The sequence below is a fragment of the Leptonychotes weddellii genome, chromosome X (assembly GCF_054177405.1).
Source record: "Leptonychotes weddellii isolate Sample4059 chromosome X, ASM5417740v2, whole genome shotgun sequence".
Taxonomy (NCBI): domain Eukaryota; kingdom Metazoa; phylum Chordata; class Mammalia; order Carnivora; family Phocidae; genus Leptonychotes; species Leptonychotes weddellii.
Genome location: NC_138385.1, coordinates 18,006,259 through 18,022,907, shown reverse-complemented (window position 1 = coordinate 18,022,907; position 16,649 = coordinate 18,006,259). Strand labels below are relative to the sequence as shown.

The 16,649-nt window shown below is 44.5% G+C and overlaps 2 protein-coding genes across 3 annotated transcripts in view; one reads left to right on the top strand and one right to left on the bottom strand.

The window, feature by feature from the left end:
* SASH3 (SAM and SH3 domain containing 3) overlaps positions 1 to 1,555 on the top strand; it is a 13,373-nt gene extending 11,818 nt beyond the window's left edge. Inside the window, exon 8 of the mRNA XM_006735184.3 lies at positions 59 to 1,555. Within this exon, the coding sequence (XP_006735247.1) occupies positions 59 to 249 (191 nt within the window). The 3' untranslated portion in view covers positions 250 to 1,555. The remainder of the gene's footprint in view (positions 1 to 58) is intronic.
* A 9,051-nt stretch (positions 1,556 to 10,606) lies between these two features.
* ZDHHC9 (zDHHC palmitoyltransferase 9) overlaps positions 10,607 to 16,649 on the bottom strand; it is a 31,601-nt gene continuing 25,558 nt past the window's right edge. For both annotated transcript variants that reach the window (XM_081808267.1, XM_081808268.1), the window contains 2 exons: positions 16,009 to 16,105; positions 10,607 to 12,148 (listed from right to left, as the gene is read on the bottom strand). In XM_081808267.1, coding sequence (XP_081664393.1) covers positions 12,032 to 12,148; positions 16,009 to 16,105 — 214 coding nt within the window. In that variant the 3' untranslated portion in view covers positions 10,607 to 12,031. The remainder of the gene's footprint in view (positions 12,149 to 16,008; positions 16,106 to 16,649) is intronic.

Genomic DNA, 16,649 nt, shown 5'->3' with positions numbered 1-16,649 from the left:
GCCCAACCCCCCCCCCCCCCCCCCGGCCCATATTCCATCCCCTCCTTTGGCCCTGCAGCCGGCAGCGAGGAGGCGGAAGAGGGTGCGGAAAGCAGCCAGGAGCCAGCTGCAAACACAGTGTCTGGACCCAAGGTGGACATTCCTCGAGACTCTGGCTGCTTCGAGGGCTCAGAAAGCGGACGTGATGAGGCCGAGTTGGCAGGCGCTGAGGAGCAGCTGCAAGGCCTCTCCCTGGCCGGGGCACCTTGAGGCAGAGGTGGAGGCGCGGGCCGAGGTCGGGGCCCCAGCAGCAAAGACTGCAGGGACGGCCCGGCCTCCCACGGTGGCGCACTCCCTGGAGGACTGGTGCTGAGCCGGGCCCTGCTCCCCTAGGAGCGCCCAGGGCGGCAGGGGTCAGCCGGGGCGCCGTAGGCTTGGCTGGAGTGGATGGGGAGCCACCCAAGGCACATCCCACCCGTGCAGCCCCCTCCCTCCACCAGCTACTGACAGCACAGAACTTCCAGGCCCCACCTGCTCCCAGCCACAGCAAGTGGGACACTGAGGGGCCGCCCTACCCATGTCCCTCACCACCGAGGCCCCCAAACCCTCCTCAGCCCCACACCACTTTCCCCTGGCACACTGCTCCTGAAAGGGAGGTCAAGTCAGTGTTTCAGGACGGTTTCAAAACCCTAGGGAAGCTGGCCCTTTAAAAGGACCCTAACTGATCATGGGTAGGTACAGATTTCCCCAAATAAGGCTTGAGGAAAGCCGCATGTACCTTTCCCACATTCCTTCTCCTTAACCTTTTTGGAGGTTTGGCCACTAACTGGTGGGGATTAGAATGGATACTGCTGGGGGCCTTGCCAGCTCTGACATTCTGGGACATTAAATGTCTGCTCTCCTGTTACCTGTGGCCCAGGACACCAGTGGGGTTGACTGAGGGAGCTGAAGGGGCCTTGGGCTCCCAAGTGAAATGGCTCCTCCCGCTCATTCATTCCATACCTCCCCACATAACTCAAGCCAAGCTGCAGCTCCCCCCAGCTTAAAACAATGCCCAGACCTCATGCAACATGCACTCCCCCCTTCCACTCCTGGCCCCGTCCAATGACACTTCCCCTGAACGCTGATGGCAGATGGTCAGATCTGGCTTCCAAGGACAGAACTGCCCCTCGGAAGTCACATGCAAGTCTGAACTCAGACTTGGCCACCTGTATGGGTTCTTACAAGCAAAGAAAGCACAAAGCTTGACACTGGGGAGTCTGTTACCCCAACTTTGCTTTGCAAAAGGTTTTGATGTACCCTGAGCTCCAGAAAGGGAGGAAGTGTATCTGTTGGTGGGGGCCTCCCTTGACCTCAGTACCAAGTCTGTGCCCTGAATTTGCAGAGTAACCCTTCCCCAGGGCCCAGCTGGCCTGGGGACAGTGCCCACTACATCTAGGACTGCCTGCTTAGTGAACACACTTCTGGACCTACTACGAGGAACTTTGGTAAAAGCTAGCTTGGGGGAAGGGTTTGGGTGTACATATGAGGGGATGGAGGGGGATAAGTTGGCAACAATAAACATAGGTAGAACTAATTACAGTCTCCAGTTATCTTTCCTATGGAGAGAGGGCTGGGGGAGGGTCAGACCAATATCCTTCGAAGCTGGACTTGGCAAAATGACCTCCATTATCCTTTCAGGGCCATCTGCCCCTTCCCTGCAGATGCCCAGTGCCCTTGATCCTGCTGACCTAAAGCTCCAGTTTGAAGCGCTAATGGTCTCTGCTCTTCCCACTAACCAGCTGTCCCCTGAGTACAGGCTCCCAGGGCCACAGGCCTTGCTGGGCTCTGAGAGTGGTCTCTTCCTAGAATGATTATTTAAGAAGAGCCTTGAGGGCCTCCCCAGTGAGGAAGGGCCAGCACTAGGGCCTGTCCAGTGTCCAAAAGGGAGAGATTTGGATTCGGCCGGGCCTTCCCTCTGAGGCCACCTCCTCCTGGGCCCCACCTCGTGCCCACTGAAGCTACACCATCTCCCAGGAGGTGGGACAGAGACAAAGACCCCTGGCTTCCTTTGTTTCTGCCGGCATTAACTGCATCAGGGAGGGCAGACTGGAGTGAGAGCTGCCCCCAGAGCGAAGACAAGGCCACTGTGCTTCCAGGCCTTGTTCTCAGCTGCACTCATCCCACTGCCCTTAGTGGCTGTGGGCAGTAGGAAACGGCCAGCATTATCCTCACCAAAGAAACAAGGAGAAGCCCAGCCTCAAAGCTCCAATGGCACCGAGTAACTGTTGTCACCTAGTGGGCACCGACACTGGGGCCTGAAACCAAGCATTTTGCATTGACTCCCTCAGATAATCTGCACAGCACCCCACTGAGGTACATACCATCATCTTTCCATTTTACAGAGGAGGAAACCGTAGCTCAGACAGGTTGAGGAAGTTGAGTAGGGAGTCCAACAAGCTTTCAGAGGCCCCCGGCCCTCCGGAGGGCAATCCGACCCTCTGTAACGTGCCTTTGACACCTTTTGACCCAGCCATTCCCCTCCTAGGATTTGATCCGCAGAAAGAGCCACACAAGTGCACACAGATAGGGACAAAGATACAACAGCTTTGTCTGTAAGAGTAGGAAACTGGAAACAACACAAATGGGGAATTAGTTAGATACATTATAGTTTGTTCACACAATACTGTGTAGCCGTTAATCATGATGTAGAAAAATATACAAAGACACAGGGAAAATCTTCATGATTTTTTATTAATTAAAACTTTTTTAAAATTACACAAATAATGTACAAACATTCTTGTTGTAAAAGAAATCTGTGCTATATCATGGGGGGGAACAAATACTAAAACATTATTTATAGGGTGATCCATTTTTATTTAAAAAAAGGAAAGCATACAAAAGAATAAAGACTGGAAAGATCTGCACCAAATGGTTACCAGTGAGAAAAGTGGGGTGGGACTGGGGGAGTGAGGGAGAGAAACACTCACTTTCTATATTCTTCTTTTGTTTGAATTTCAAAAGTATCTATTATTCTACATCTATTTAAAAAGGAACAACATTTTAATTTTTGAAAAAAATAAAACCAAATAAATAAATAGGCCCAAACCTCTGGCTTGCAATTTGGGGCAGCGGCAAAGTCATTACCCTGCTATCTTTTGGCACAGGCTTCTGGAAAGGTGGTGAGTGGGGGATGAATAATGCCCAAAGTACTTAAAAGTCACACACAGCAAGAGGACCTTATCAGAGGAGATTCATAAACCTTTCAAAATCCCTGGGTACTATCTATCTATTAGGTCTAACCTGGGGAAAGGAAAATATCAGAGAAAGCAAAATCAGACTGAGAAAGTAATTTGAACTCCCCTCCCAGCCTAAGGAGGAGGGTGGGAGCATCTCAGAACTATCCGGCCCCAGCTGGCTCTATAGGCTGGATACAGGCTAGAAGTAGGTAGTCATACAAAGACTCCAGTGACCACAGGACTTTGGGAGGGGTAAGTGAGGAGGGGCAACAAGGAAATGTACTCTACAGGCCAGGGCCTGAGGGATGAGAAAGGCAGTGCCAGGTGAGGCTACAGCCCATGGCCCGAAGCTCCTCCTCCAGGCGGGGCTGCCAGGACCTTTTCTCCAGCCCATGGACATCTAGAAGATGCCAAGAGGTACCCTAAGTCCAGCAAACTGAGGGCTGCAGTCCAAGAGGCTGAGTCTTCCCAGCTGGAGACCCCCTGCCCCAACCCCCAACCTAGTATGTCAGAAGCCCAGGCAGCTGTAGCCTCTAGCTCCCCTTGGAAGGGTAGGGGTGGGCTAGTCCAAGAGGACAATGGGCCCCTCTGATCTTGGGCCCCTCCAGGGCCTGGGGACAGCAAGTGGCAGCTCCTCTAGGTCAGGCAAAGCCTAGCAATTAAGAGTCAGGGCCCACCTGAGTTCAAGTCTTGGCTTTGTCCCTTAGCTGGGTTATCCTGGACAAGCCACTTAACCTCCTTGAGCCTCACTTTCCAAATCAATAAGGTAAGGATAATAGTACTAGCCCCATGCAGTTGTTACAAAGATTGAATGAACTAGTGTATGTAAAACTTAGCAGAGTGTCCAGGACAAAATCAATGCCTAATGAATAATAATGTGTCTGATCCCCTAAATCCACATCACCTTGCTCCCTCCATTTCACTCCCTTGAAGGCCCATCTCACCTTGAACCCCTAGTTCATGTAGTGACCAAGAGCAAAGGCTTTGGAGTTAAACTAAAGTGCCTTCAAATCCTGGCTCCACCACTTACTGATTACATGACTTTGGGTAATTACATACATACACATTTCTTTTCTGTAAAATAAGAATAATAATCTATATTGCAATATACAAATGTATCAAGCCAACACACTGCACACCCTAAATGTACACAACGTTATATGTTAATAATATCTCAATAAAAAACTAATTAAAAAAATAAAAATTAAATTTAAAAAAGAATAATGATCTAATAATATTCTTCCTCTTTGGGTTGTTAGAGATACAAATGAGATCATGCATATAAAGTTCCTGGCCCAAGGTAACAATAAATGGTGGCCTTCTGACTCTCTTATAACCTCCAGGGTACTGAGCTCAAGAATGGGCACAAAAGTCATGTCCAAATGTGCTTGTCTGCAGCCTAACTGCTACAGCCTAGAGACAAACTGATAACCAAGCTCCCAGAGAGGCTGGTGATGGAGAGAAAGACCACCCGAGGAGTGGGGGGAAGCCCTGGACCTGCCCCATTCACAATAGGATGATCAGCCCTGAAAGTTACACTTAATTCAGGCAATTCCCTTGGACATCCACGGGCTACCAGAAGGAAGAGGATATAGGCCAGATTCAAGAAGAAAGAATTAGAGCCCAGCCAGCTCCTCCCCAATTCAAGGTTAGGATCAACTTCCTGCTCCCTGGCTCATCAGGGAGGCAGCTGGGGGAATCAGCACATCCCACTGGAATGAACTTGCTCTCCCTATTTCTCACAAGCTTCCCTTAGACTTCCCCAGGTAGGTTCAGATCAGCTCCCCTAAAACCTCGCAATGAAGGCTGTCAACTCCACAAATTCTCTCTCCTACACGCCAAACCCTATAGCAGTGTAGTTCATCACTGGCCCCAGCCGTGGCTTCCAGCTCTCACTCATAAAGACCCCCATACCCAGGTCTTTCGCATAAGTGGAGGCCGTGGTGGGGCCAGCCAAGACCAAGGGCATTAAAACAAAAGCTAAAAGACGGTTTTAAAAGGAAAAAAGGGCACTGATCACTGTTGTCTCAGTAAGGTCCAACACCTTCCCCCCACCTAAGTCAGGAAATTCAGGATGAAGTATGAGGTTTCCCAGCTGGGGAAAAGAAGTGGCTCTCCCACCTCTCCTTCACAATAGAGGCTACCTTAGCTTCTCACACAACGTTGGCCACATTCTATATCATTCAGCCAACAACACAATCAAGTGGGAAGGAACTGCCTCCCTTCTAGACTCAGCCAAGACTCCTCCTCCAGGAAGGCCCTAAATAAATGGCATTCTATAGCACTTGATATGTCGGCTTCACCTTTTCCTACAACTTCACAGTTACCAATATAGCATTTGTATACCATTGCCTCTGGGACCTGCCAGGGATAGCGTCACAAGGAGCCCAGGGCAATGGCCCTCACAAAGGGACAGCCAACTTAACTGTGGGAACCAGGCAAGGCAACTTCCTGACTTTCTGTGCTAAAGAAACCCCACCATCAGTTCAACCTAAGTGCAGGGATCTGGAGAAATATTTAAGAGATTTAAGTTTAAAACAAAAACCCAACAACCACCCCCATATCAGACTGACTACGTATAGTTAGCTCTCTATATGCCTAAAATGGAAAGATCATTGGCAAGATTAATCCAAAATGGTAAAAAAAAAAAAAAATCCTAAAATCATTGCTGGTTCTTAACTCACAAGAGAATGGGATCAGCAATGCAATTTCTCCTAAAGTTAACCCTAGCACACAGTTTTCAATAAGTACTTACTGAATGTACTTACAATACTTCAATAATAAATAAATAAATGAATAGGCTCTCAAGTAAACATTTGGAGTTATTCAAACCTCTTTATCTGTCTGCACCTGGGTTATGCCAGAAAGCTGTCTGGACTGGGAGTCAGGACATCTGGGTTCTGGTCTCGGCTCTACCAGTAATTGTCTATGTGACCTCAGGTTAAGTCACAGTATTTAATTTGGTGAGAGAGCAAGAGCAAATGCAAGCATGTTCCTTTCAGCAACATCATTTAACAGAGCCCCGGTTGTATGACAATCACCCTGTCTCTAATTTGGCACAAAACTACAACCCTTTAGCCACACTGGAACAACCAGATAGCTGAAGATGGGCAGTGGCTGACAGAAAAGGCAATGAGAGGGGGTCCTGAAGAAAGTGAACGGGCATGGAATGTCAGGGAGGTAATTCTACACCATGTTCCCAACATTGTAAAACCACTTCTAAATCAAGGCCCCCTCATTTCCTGCCCTGTGGTAGAGTGTGAGCTCCAAGCTCTCATTTACTAATCGAGTAGAAAACCCCCCAGCACCAGAAGAAAAAGAAAGGGCTTGGCCAGCCAATTCACAGAATACAAATGGCAAGAAACATAAGGCAGACGGGAGGCACAAAAAATGTTTGACCTCATTATTAACAAAAGAAATAGAAATGAAGCGACAACGAGATACCAGTTTACAACTATCAAATTACCAAATGCTTAAATGAGATGTGTTGAAGGAGGCTCTCCGATACACTGCTGGCAGGACTAACAGTGATAGGCTTTTTGTAAAGCCATATTTATCAAAAGCCTTTAAAAGAGTACTCCATTTGACTCTTGTGATTCCACTTCTAGGAATCTATCCTAAGGAAATAATCACAGATATACCTATATATAAAGAAGTTCATCACAACAGGATTTATAATAATGAAAAACGAAACTCCTACATGGCTGACAATAGGGGGTTATGTATATGTTATGGAATCATTAAGTATTTTCAAATGATTTCTAATGATATGGAAAATGCTAAGTAAAAAAAAAGCAGGATTACAGACTCTATAGTTGAATTCCAGTTACGTTTAAAAATATGCATGCACACGGGGGCACCTGGCTGGCTCAGTCAATAGAGCATGCGACTCGATCTCATGGTTGTAAGTTCGAGCCCCATGTTGGGGGTAGAAGACTAGAAGGAAATACACCAAAACATTAACAGTTATTGTATCTTGGTGATGAGTTTATGGGTAATTTTTAAAATTATCTTACTTTCCCAATTTTCAACAATGAGCATGTGTTGCTTTTAAAATTAAAAAGCACATTAAGGGTATGAGGGGAGGGGGATGTTTGTTTATTTTCTGAGTTTTCCGAATATTTAGAGGCAGAAAGGGACCTCTGATATAATACAGTGGTTCTCAACCCTATCAGCCCCAATCCTCCCTTGGTAGCTACAATATTTTGTGATGCACCCTTTGCCATCCTGAAACGACTTTCATAGGTAAGATAACCTGCTATTTATATACATAATTTCCAGAATAGTAATGTAATATACTAATTATAATATAAAGGAGAAAAAAAGGAAGTTTGTTTATGAGAGAATATATATTTCAATACGCAAATGCCTGGGCAAGACTACACTAAAAGATATAATAAAGCACTCAGAGGCTTCCACTTACATATGTAGATCCACTGTGAATGCAATTGCTACAAAGAAAGACAAATACAGGTACATTGCACTGGCAACTTAAAAATCCATGAATGACACTGCGTTGGTGACTTGATTTTCGAAAGTCACAACTCTTGGTAAAGTTCTGAACCAAATAAAATACCATCTTCCCTCAATTTACACAGTTGTTGCAGTCCTGGAAATTCAGTGTATATATTGAAATTGTACAAACAGGGGCACCTGGGTGGCTCAGTCAGTTAAGTGTCCAACTCTTGATTTCAGCTCAGGTCATGATCTTAGGATAGTGAGATCCAGTCCCCCACTCAGCGGGGAGTCTGCTTGAGATTCTCTCCCTCTCCCTCTGCCCCTCCCCCTGCTCGCTCTCTCTCTCTCTCAAATAAATCTTTAAAAAAAATAAAATTGTAAAAACATATTTTGTGTTGATTTGTAAAATAATTAGGCCAAGCTACTTACACTAGGTTTTCCCACTTACATTGATGTCCTATAGGATATTTGAAAATTTACAGATACAGATTTCTAGATCCCATTCCCACTTCATATTTATCCAAAACACGAAATTCATAATGACTCCCTCTTTTGTGAGTTGGGCTTGCAGCCTTTAAAACTAATGACATTCACAGTTTTAGCCTTTGATACTATTTCTAAAACCCACTGCCTAAGAATAGCAAGTGATTCCTAGAATGTATTCTTTTTTTAAAAAGATTTATTTATTTGAAAGAGAGCACGCATGTAGGGGGTGGAGAGAGGGAGAAAGAGAATCTCAACCAGACCCCTTGCTGAGGGCACAGCCCAACCCGGGGCTCGATCCCACGACCCTGAGATCATGACCTGAGCCAAAACCAAGAGTCAGATGCTCAACCAACTGAGCCACCCAAGCACCCCTAGAATGTATTCTTTTGGAATTATTGAAAGCATTGCTCTTCTTTAGTAGCACCAAGCACAAGGACAAATTGTCAGTTTTTTGAAACCATTTACTGTGATCCCTTGGTGATTTTCCCTAGCCTGGCCCCATCCTCAGAAGTAAAATGAACAGAGCTGGAAGAAAAGGACTAACAGGGCTAGACCATGGGGAGAGAGGGGGTGCTAGGTTGCTAGGTTACCACTTGAGCCAATCTAAGCAGTCCCAGAGGAGTACCAGATACAGGACAGGTCCCTCTCCCTGCTCCACTAGGCTGAGGGCTCTCTTAAAGGAAGGGGGTCAAAAGGTGGGGGAGGGGCTGGTCACACACTAGGCACAAGTAAAGAAGTGAGGCAGAAGCACAAAGAAACAGACATCCCTGTATTTCTAAAACCATTCAAGTCTCCTTCATTAATTGGCTTCACCCCAAAAAGAAAGATTTCTTTATTAAGAAATACCAGAGAGTGAAAAACCTATCACACATACACATTTGCAGGTTCACACAAAAGTGCAGAGATTTACATATTAAACTGCATTTAAGTTAGAAAATAGATTTAAAAACAAAATACTTTTTTCCCCAACAAGGTAAAGAGATTTGGTCAGTAGGAAAAGGGACCTTAAGGGTAAAGGCAGGAAGGACAGGGCAGGAAGAATGGAATTTAGCTGCTATAGAATTAGAACCTACATCTACCACTGGGAAAAAAAATGCAAAGGGGGAGATGATGCTCTCCACTAGGGCAAAGAGGGCCCCGGAGCCAAACGGACATGAAGAAGTGGTCCCAAATAGCCAAATCCCACCACTCCACAGGGGTTTTGGATCCATGCCAGCCACCCTGGCCTGGGGAAGTGGGGTGCATAGGAAACTTAAGGGTTGGAGAGGAAGGGGAGAGGTGGAAAGAATGTTAGCCATTGAAAAGAGTGAACAATTTAAGGCCTATTCCCCCGGGAAGGACCAATTCTTCAGTCTCCTCTCTGATCTGTAACTCAGACTAGGGACAGTCCCAGCTGGTGCACAGTATGAATGGGACAGATCTTCAGGCCAAGGCCTTAAATACAGACAATTTATAAAGGAAAAGGAAGAGGACAGGGAGTATATGAAAAAAGCAGAAACTTTTAAAAAACTGATTTCACACTAGAGATAAGGGATTTCCAGGTTTACCCTTCATCTTAGAAAGAGAAAGCTTCTCTGACAGACCTCAGGGTCAGCAGAAGAGTGGTTGAGGTTAAGTTGAGTGAGGAGAGAAATCTGTCATAACCCAAGAGAAAAGATGGGCTGAGACAGGGTAGGCTGAGAACTGACTAAAAAGGGGTTCATCTGAGTGTCAGGTTAACTGGAAAAACCTAGTAACTTCCAAACTCTCGAGGCTTGGCCTCATTTTGTACTAACTAAAATCTAACTACAAGGATAAACCTGAGAGATCCAGAAAAAGAATGGGAAAGTAGAAGCAGATAGGAGAGGAATCTGAGTCAGTCAGAGCCAGTCTCCCCACTCCCCTTAAGGATTGCTACACTCAAACCCTGTTACAAGGAAAATAGGAAGACATATGGAAAAATCTGGAAGCAGCTAAATTTCATTAATTTTAATTAACTGGGAAGGCTGAGATAGGCATTGGTAAGGAGTCTTGACTTTAGACCATTTAAAAAGAAATATATACCATCGCTTGTAAAAGATCACTAACAAAATATTTCCAAGAGGGGGCCCTGATGAGCCTGCTTTAATAACTAAGACTCATTTGCAATTAACAGCATCCCTCTGCATAAAAACAATATCCTAATAAAGAACATTTTCTCTTAAGTAAATATAACCCCCTCCGACCCTCCCAATCTTGCTAACACTGTATATTGCCTTGAAAGTCCTTTTTTCATAGCCCAGAATCAGGTAAACGTCAGCCCAGAATGTGGTATAGATCAGTGGAGAGTTTGGGAGCTATCTCTCCAACTCAAGGGCCCCCTAGGAAATGGGAGTATGGGTAGTAACAAGCAACCCCTTCAACCCCCACCCCCACCCCCCCACACAAAGACATTCACAACCTCATGGTGGTTCTTGAAATGGAAGGGGGAAGGAGGAGGCAGGCAGTTTGCATTAGACACAGTTTAATCACCTTCAAATAGATTAAAAGTTCTGGTTTACACTTCCCCCCCCTCCCCGTAAGTCATCCAGACAGGACCCTGGCTTAGAAAGAGAAAAACACAGGTGCTTTAGGAAATATAGCCACATATAATACATAAATCTTCTTCCCTGAAATAGAGCAGGTCCTGAGCAGAGCTGACTGGGGGCCACGGCCCACCCCCAGGGTGAAGTGGCTCTGGGACTCTGCCGGTGGAAGTGCTGGAAGAGCGGGGCTTGGACAAAGCCCCTGTGTGGTTACCAAGCCCGAAGTGGGCCAAGGCCTTGGAGTGGGTTTACCCGGGAGGGCAGCAGTGCTGGGCTTTCCCTCCTCACTCAGCCGAGGCCTAATGGAAGTACTGGTTATTCTTTTTTTTTTTTCTTTTTTGAGGGGACATAGGGGGAGAGGAGAGGAGAGGAGAGCCTCTCTGTGCCTTGGTTTCCCCACTTGTGCATTCAGGGCCTGTACAGGCCTCACACAGGGAGTCTGAGGGGGTAGTGTTTAAGTGAGCACTCAGGCTTCCTCTGAGGAAAAGGAACCACCAAAGTGCAGACTTTTATTACTGCCATTCCTGCTCCTAGTGGGAGCAGGAGTCAAAAGGAAAACAAAAGGGGCTAACGAGAAAGGAGAGATGAGACAAAGAGTGCGAGGGGCCATGCCGTTGGCATCTCATCAATTCTTACTAAGAATGGCACAGGTATTACAAAGTTTCTGGACAGTCTACAAGAAATGTGAATTGTTATCTCTACGGTAACTACTTACATATATCTAACTGGAAAAGAGTGGGGCTTGGGTGTTAAGAGTGGGCAGGGGACAAAGGAGAAGCTACATGAATAAATACAAGTGGAAGTTACCTGCCCCGTTCCTGAAAGGATTTGCTGGCAATGTTGGCACTTTGTAGCCAGGAGAATCCTCCAAGCCCACTCTTCAATTCTGAAGGCCCCAAGAATCCAGTTAGGATTCCCCGGCCAGGGTTCTCTGTGACTGCCTCTGGACTCAGGACATGCAGCAGCTTGAGAGGATTTGAGCCAGTCTCAAGAACCGTTAACCCCAGAATTGGAATAATGACCCCAAGCAGGAGAGCTGGGATCTGGAGGAAAGAGAAGGGAGTCCAAGGAGACTCCGTGTCTGAGGCCATGGAAAGCCAGTGCCAGGGCCTAAGAGACCCATTTGTCCAGTTACTAGAGGTGACTGACATCTTCTGTGACTGCCTTGAGTCCAGAAATTAAAAAAAGCTTGCAGCAAGAAAATGCCAGTGTGCAGTTGGGTGAATAAAGACAAAGGAAAACAGTAAAAGGGACAGCTCACTTGCTCTCTGTCTCAGGTTTATCTTCTCCCCTTAAATCTCTCACAGCCCTAATTAAACACAAACAAAAGTCTCTTCCATAGATAGGCTACTTCTCAGCTTCAGTCACCTCCTGTGGTGGCTCTGGGGGCTCTGGGGGTGGCATCTCTTCAGGAGTGCTGGTGTCCTCCGGCATCTCGTTTGGGCTCAGATGTTCTGTTGGGGCCTGAGAAGGAAAACAAATCAAATTCAATGCAAAGCTCTCCCTTAAAATCCAAATGGAGATAATACACAGACACTGAACTCTTCTTCTGAACCCATCAACCACACTGATGCTACAGATATGCAGCCCCTGACACCACACTCGGAACCAAGACTGAACTACAGTCTTCTCAACAGAATGCAACTGAAGTGTGAGTTCTATTCTTCACTGTTGTGGACAGATGTTTCCCTTATTATTCACGATAAAAATAAAATGGACCATAAATAATTACACAGAACCCCCACCTTCACAACAGAATGCTATAACATACTTGTCTAACAAGGCCTGATCCAGTGGTTCTCAATCTTTTTTTTTTCTCTTAACACACAGCTCACTAGAACAGTGATTCTAAACCAAACAGGGTGGGGTGGCAAAATCTTCAGATGGTATATGTGGTTGGAAAATGCCCCGAGTGATTCTAAAATACTATCCTTCCCTACATTCAACTTAGCATCACTAACCTAGATTGTTATGATTTAAGATCAGATTCATCAGAAAAATGATATTAAAATGATGATAATAATATATAAACAAGAGTTTGCTTTACTTCAAAAAAAGAAAATTCAAAATTTAGGAAAGGCAAAGTAGAGAACAATTATCTACTTTACAGAAATCATTCACTTTTTTAAAAGTAGGATTCTATTTGAAAAGAAAGTTCAAATCTACTAAAAATCTATTAGAATAAACAAGTTCAGCAAGGTTTCAAAATACAAGATCAGTATACAAAAATCAACTGAATTTCTATATACTCCCAATGTACAATCCAAAAATGTAATTAGGAAAATAATTTCATTTGCAATAATATCAAAAAGAATAAAATACTTACGAATAAATGTAACAAAAGAAGTAAAAAACTTATACTCCGGGGGCACCTGGTTGGCTCAGTTGGAGAAGCATGTGACTCTTGATCTTGAGTCATGAGTCTGAGCCCCACGATGGGTGTAGAGATTACTTAAATAAATAAAACTTAAAAAAAAAAAAAAAACTTATACTAGGGGCGCCTGGGTTGTTCAGTTGGTTAAGCGTCTGACTCTTAATTTCAGCTCAGGTCATGATCTCAGGGTCAAAAGATGAAGCCCCGCATTGGTTCTGTGCTCAGCATAGAGTCTGCTTGAGATTCTCTCTCCCTCTTCCTCTGCCCCTCCCCCTGCTCGCGTGTGCACCCTCTAAATAAATAAAATTAAAAAAAACTTATACTCTGAAAAATACATTAAAGAAGACCTAAACAAATGAAGACAGCCCATGTTAATAGTTCAGAAGATTTAATCTTGTTAGAAAGACAATACTCCAAAAATTGATCTATAGATTCAATGCAATCCCCATCAAAATTCCAGTTGGCTTCTTTGCAAACAGACAAGGTGATCCCAAGATGCATAGGGACATTCAAGGGACCCAGAACAGCCAAAACAATTGAATAAATAAAGAATAAATTTGTACTACTCACATTTCCTAATTTCAAAACTTACTACAACACTACAATAACCAAGACGGTGTGATACTGGCACAAGAATAGAGATACTGATCAGTGAAATAAGATTAAGGGTCCAGAAACAAACTCTTGCATTTACAGTCAATTGATTTTTTATTTATTTATTTATTCATTAACAGAGAGAGATAGCGAGAGCAGGAACACAAGCAGGGGGAGTGAGAGAGAGAGAAGCAGGCTTCCTGCCGAGCAGGGAGCCCGATGTGGGGCTCGATCCCAGGACCCTGGGATCATGACCTGAGCTTAAGGCAGACACTTAATGACTGAGCCACCTAGGTGCCCTACAGTCAACTGATTCTTGACAAGGGTGCCAAGACAATTCAATGGGGAAAAAATCGTCTTTTCAACAAAGGGTACTGAGACAACTGGATATCCACATGCAAAAGAAAGAATTTGAACCCCCTACCTCACACCATATATACAAATTAGTTCAAAATGGATCAAAGATCTAAACATAAGAGCTAAAACTATAAAATTCTTAGAAAAAACAGAGGCATAAGTCTTCGTGACCTTGGATTAGACAATGGTTTATTAGATCTGACAACAAAAGCCCAAGAAACAAAAGAAAAAAATAGATACATTGGACTACATCAAAATTTAAACTTTTGTGCTTTAAAGGACACCATCAAGAAAGTGAAAAGACAACCCACAGAATGGGAGAAAATATTTACAAATCATATATCTGATAAGGGACTAACACAGAGAATATATAAAGAATTCTTGGTACTCAATAATTAAAAAAAAAAACACCAAATTGCCCAATTTAAAAATAGATAAAGGATCTGAATAGACACTTCTCCAAAGAAGATATACAAATGGCCAATAAGCTCATGACAAAATGCTCAACATCATTAGGGAAATGCAAATTGTAACCGTAACCATAATGAGATACCACTACATTACCCACTAGGATGGCTAGAACCAAAATGTCAAATAATAATGACAAGTGTTGCCAAGAATGTGGAGAAACTGACACCCTCATACACTCCTGGTGGGGGATGTAGAAGGGTTGCAGGTACTTTGGAAAACAGTCCACCAGGTACTCAAAAGGTTAAACATAGAGTTATTATATGACCTAGTGATTTCACTCCTGGGTATACAGCCAAGACAAATGAATGCATATGTGTCTACGCAAAAACTTGCACAGGCAAGTTCATCGCTGCATTATTCATAATAATCAAAAAGTGCAAAGAACCCAAATGGCTATCAGTGGAGGAATATATACATAAAATGTGGTACTATCCATATAAGGGAATATTATTCGGCCATATAAAGGAATGAAGTACTGCTACATGAGACAACATGGATGAACCTTGAAAATATTATGTCAAATAACAGAAGCCAGTCATAAATGACCACACATGATATGATTCCATTTATAAGGAATGTACAGAAGAGGAAAATCTATAGCAAAAGAAAGTAGATTAATAGTTGCCTAAGGATGGGGTTGGGGGAACTAGGAAGAAAGAGAGAGTGACTGCTGACGGGTACAGGGGTTTGGTGAGGGATCATGAAAATGTTTTTAAAATTGATTGTTGTGATGATTGCACAAATCTGTGAATATACTACAAACCAGTGAGCTGTACATTTTAAATAGGGATTTTATAATGTGTGAATTATAGCTCAATAAAGCTATTATTAAAAAAAAAAAAAAGAAATGTCAAGGGGTGCCTGGGTGGCTCAGTTGGTTAAGCGTCTGCCTTCGGCTCAGGTCATGATCTCAGGGTCCTGGGATTGAGCCCCGCGTCGGGCTCCCTGCTCAGCGGGAAGTTTCCTTCTCCCTCTGCTCCTCTCCTTGTTCATGCTCTCTCTCTCAAATAAATAAATGAATAAAATCTTTAAAAATTGTCAAATAGTAACTTTTTAGGAACATGCTTTGTAAAGTATATCCTAAGCAAGACAGCTGGGAGATTTTCCACAACATCTGCATATGCTAGGGAGGAAGCCCCCTTCCACCAAGGTAACCCCTCCATTAATTCTAACCCACTGTCCTGACCCCTATCTTTGCTCTGATAGCATTTTATGCTTCCCTCCTCAAGGCACTTTTCATAACATTGAGCAATGGCCTGTTTTCTTGTCTCTCATCCCCACTAGACAACGAGCTCCTTGAGAGCAGGGACATTGTTTGCCTTGTTCACTGGCATATCCCTAGCACCTAGCACAGTGACTGTGCTTAATCTACCTCAAGGGCACAAAGATCTGAAGACAATGTCAGGGCAGAAGCAGAGACAGAGAAGCTGGAACGACTGGACATGAAATTGCCTAATTATATCTCAAAGGTGTAAATTTAGCCTACACCTTCTATCACTGACTCAGCCATTACATCAGGAATACTTACTGGGCTCTGTGGCAAAAGGCTGCTACTGGTCTCTTGAGTACTGGGAGGTCGACTTCCACTTTCCTCCAGTGGCAAAATACCCCTTCGGTCCAGCACACTGAAAGAGAGAGGACTGTTAATAAAGCATTTTGTATTCACCCCTCCACCCACCCACCCCCAGAACCTCATTGTGTGTTCTAGAAAACATAAACCTGACCTTTAGCAGCCTAGTGTTTCCTAACACATGTCTCCTGTCTTCCATTCAGTTTTTTCTTCCACAGACCAGGGAACACCACATTAAGCAGGGAACAAACAAATGAAATAAGAATGAAAGGTCATCCCTTCAAAACAACTAGCCTGTGGTCTGTGGTCTGTGTAGATATGGCACCGAGGGATAATCCCCAGGAAGACCCATTTGACCCCAAAAGGCCACATTCAGAAGAATGCATCAAGGGCTCCTGGGGGGCTCAGGCAGTTGAGCATCCAACTCTTGATTTTGGCTCAGGTCATGATCTCAGGGTCCTGGGATCGAGCCCCCATGTCAGGCTCCCCGCTCAGTGGGGAATCTGCTTCAGGATTCTCTCTCTCTACCTCTCCCTCTACCCCTCTCCTACCCCGCTCTTGCTTTCTCTCTCCAATTTAAAAAAGAAAAAGAATGCATC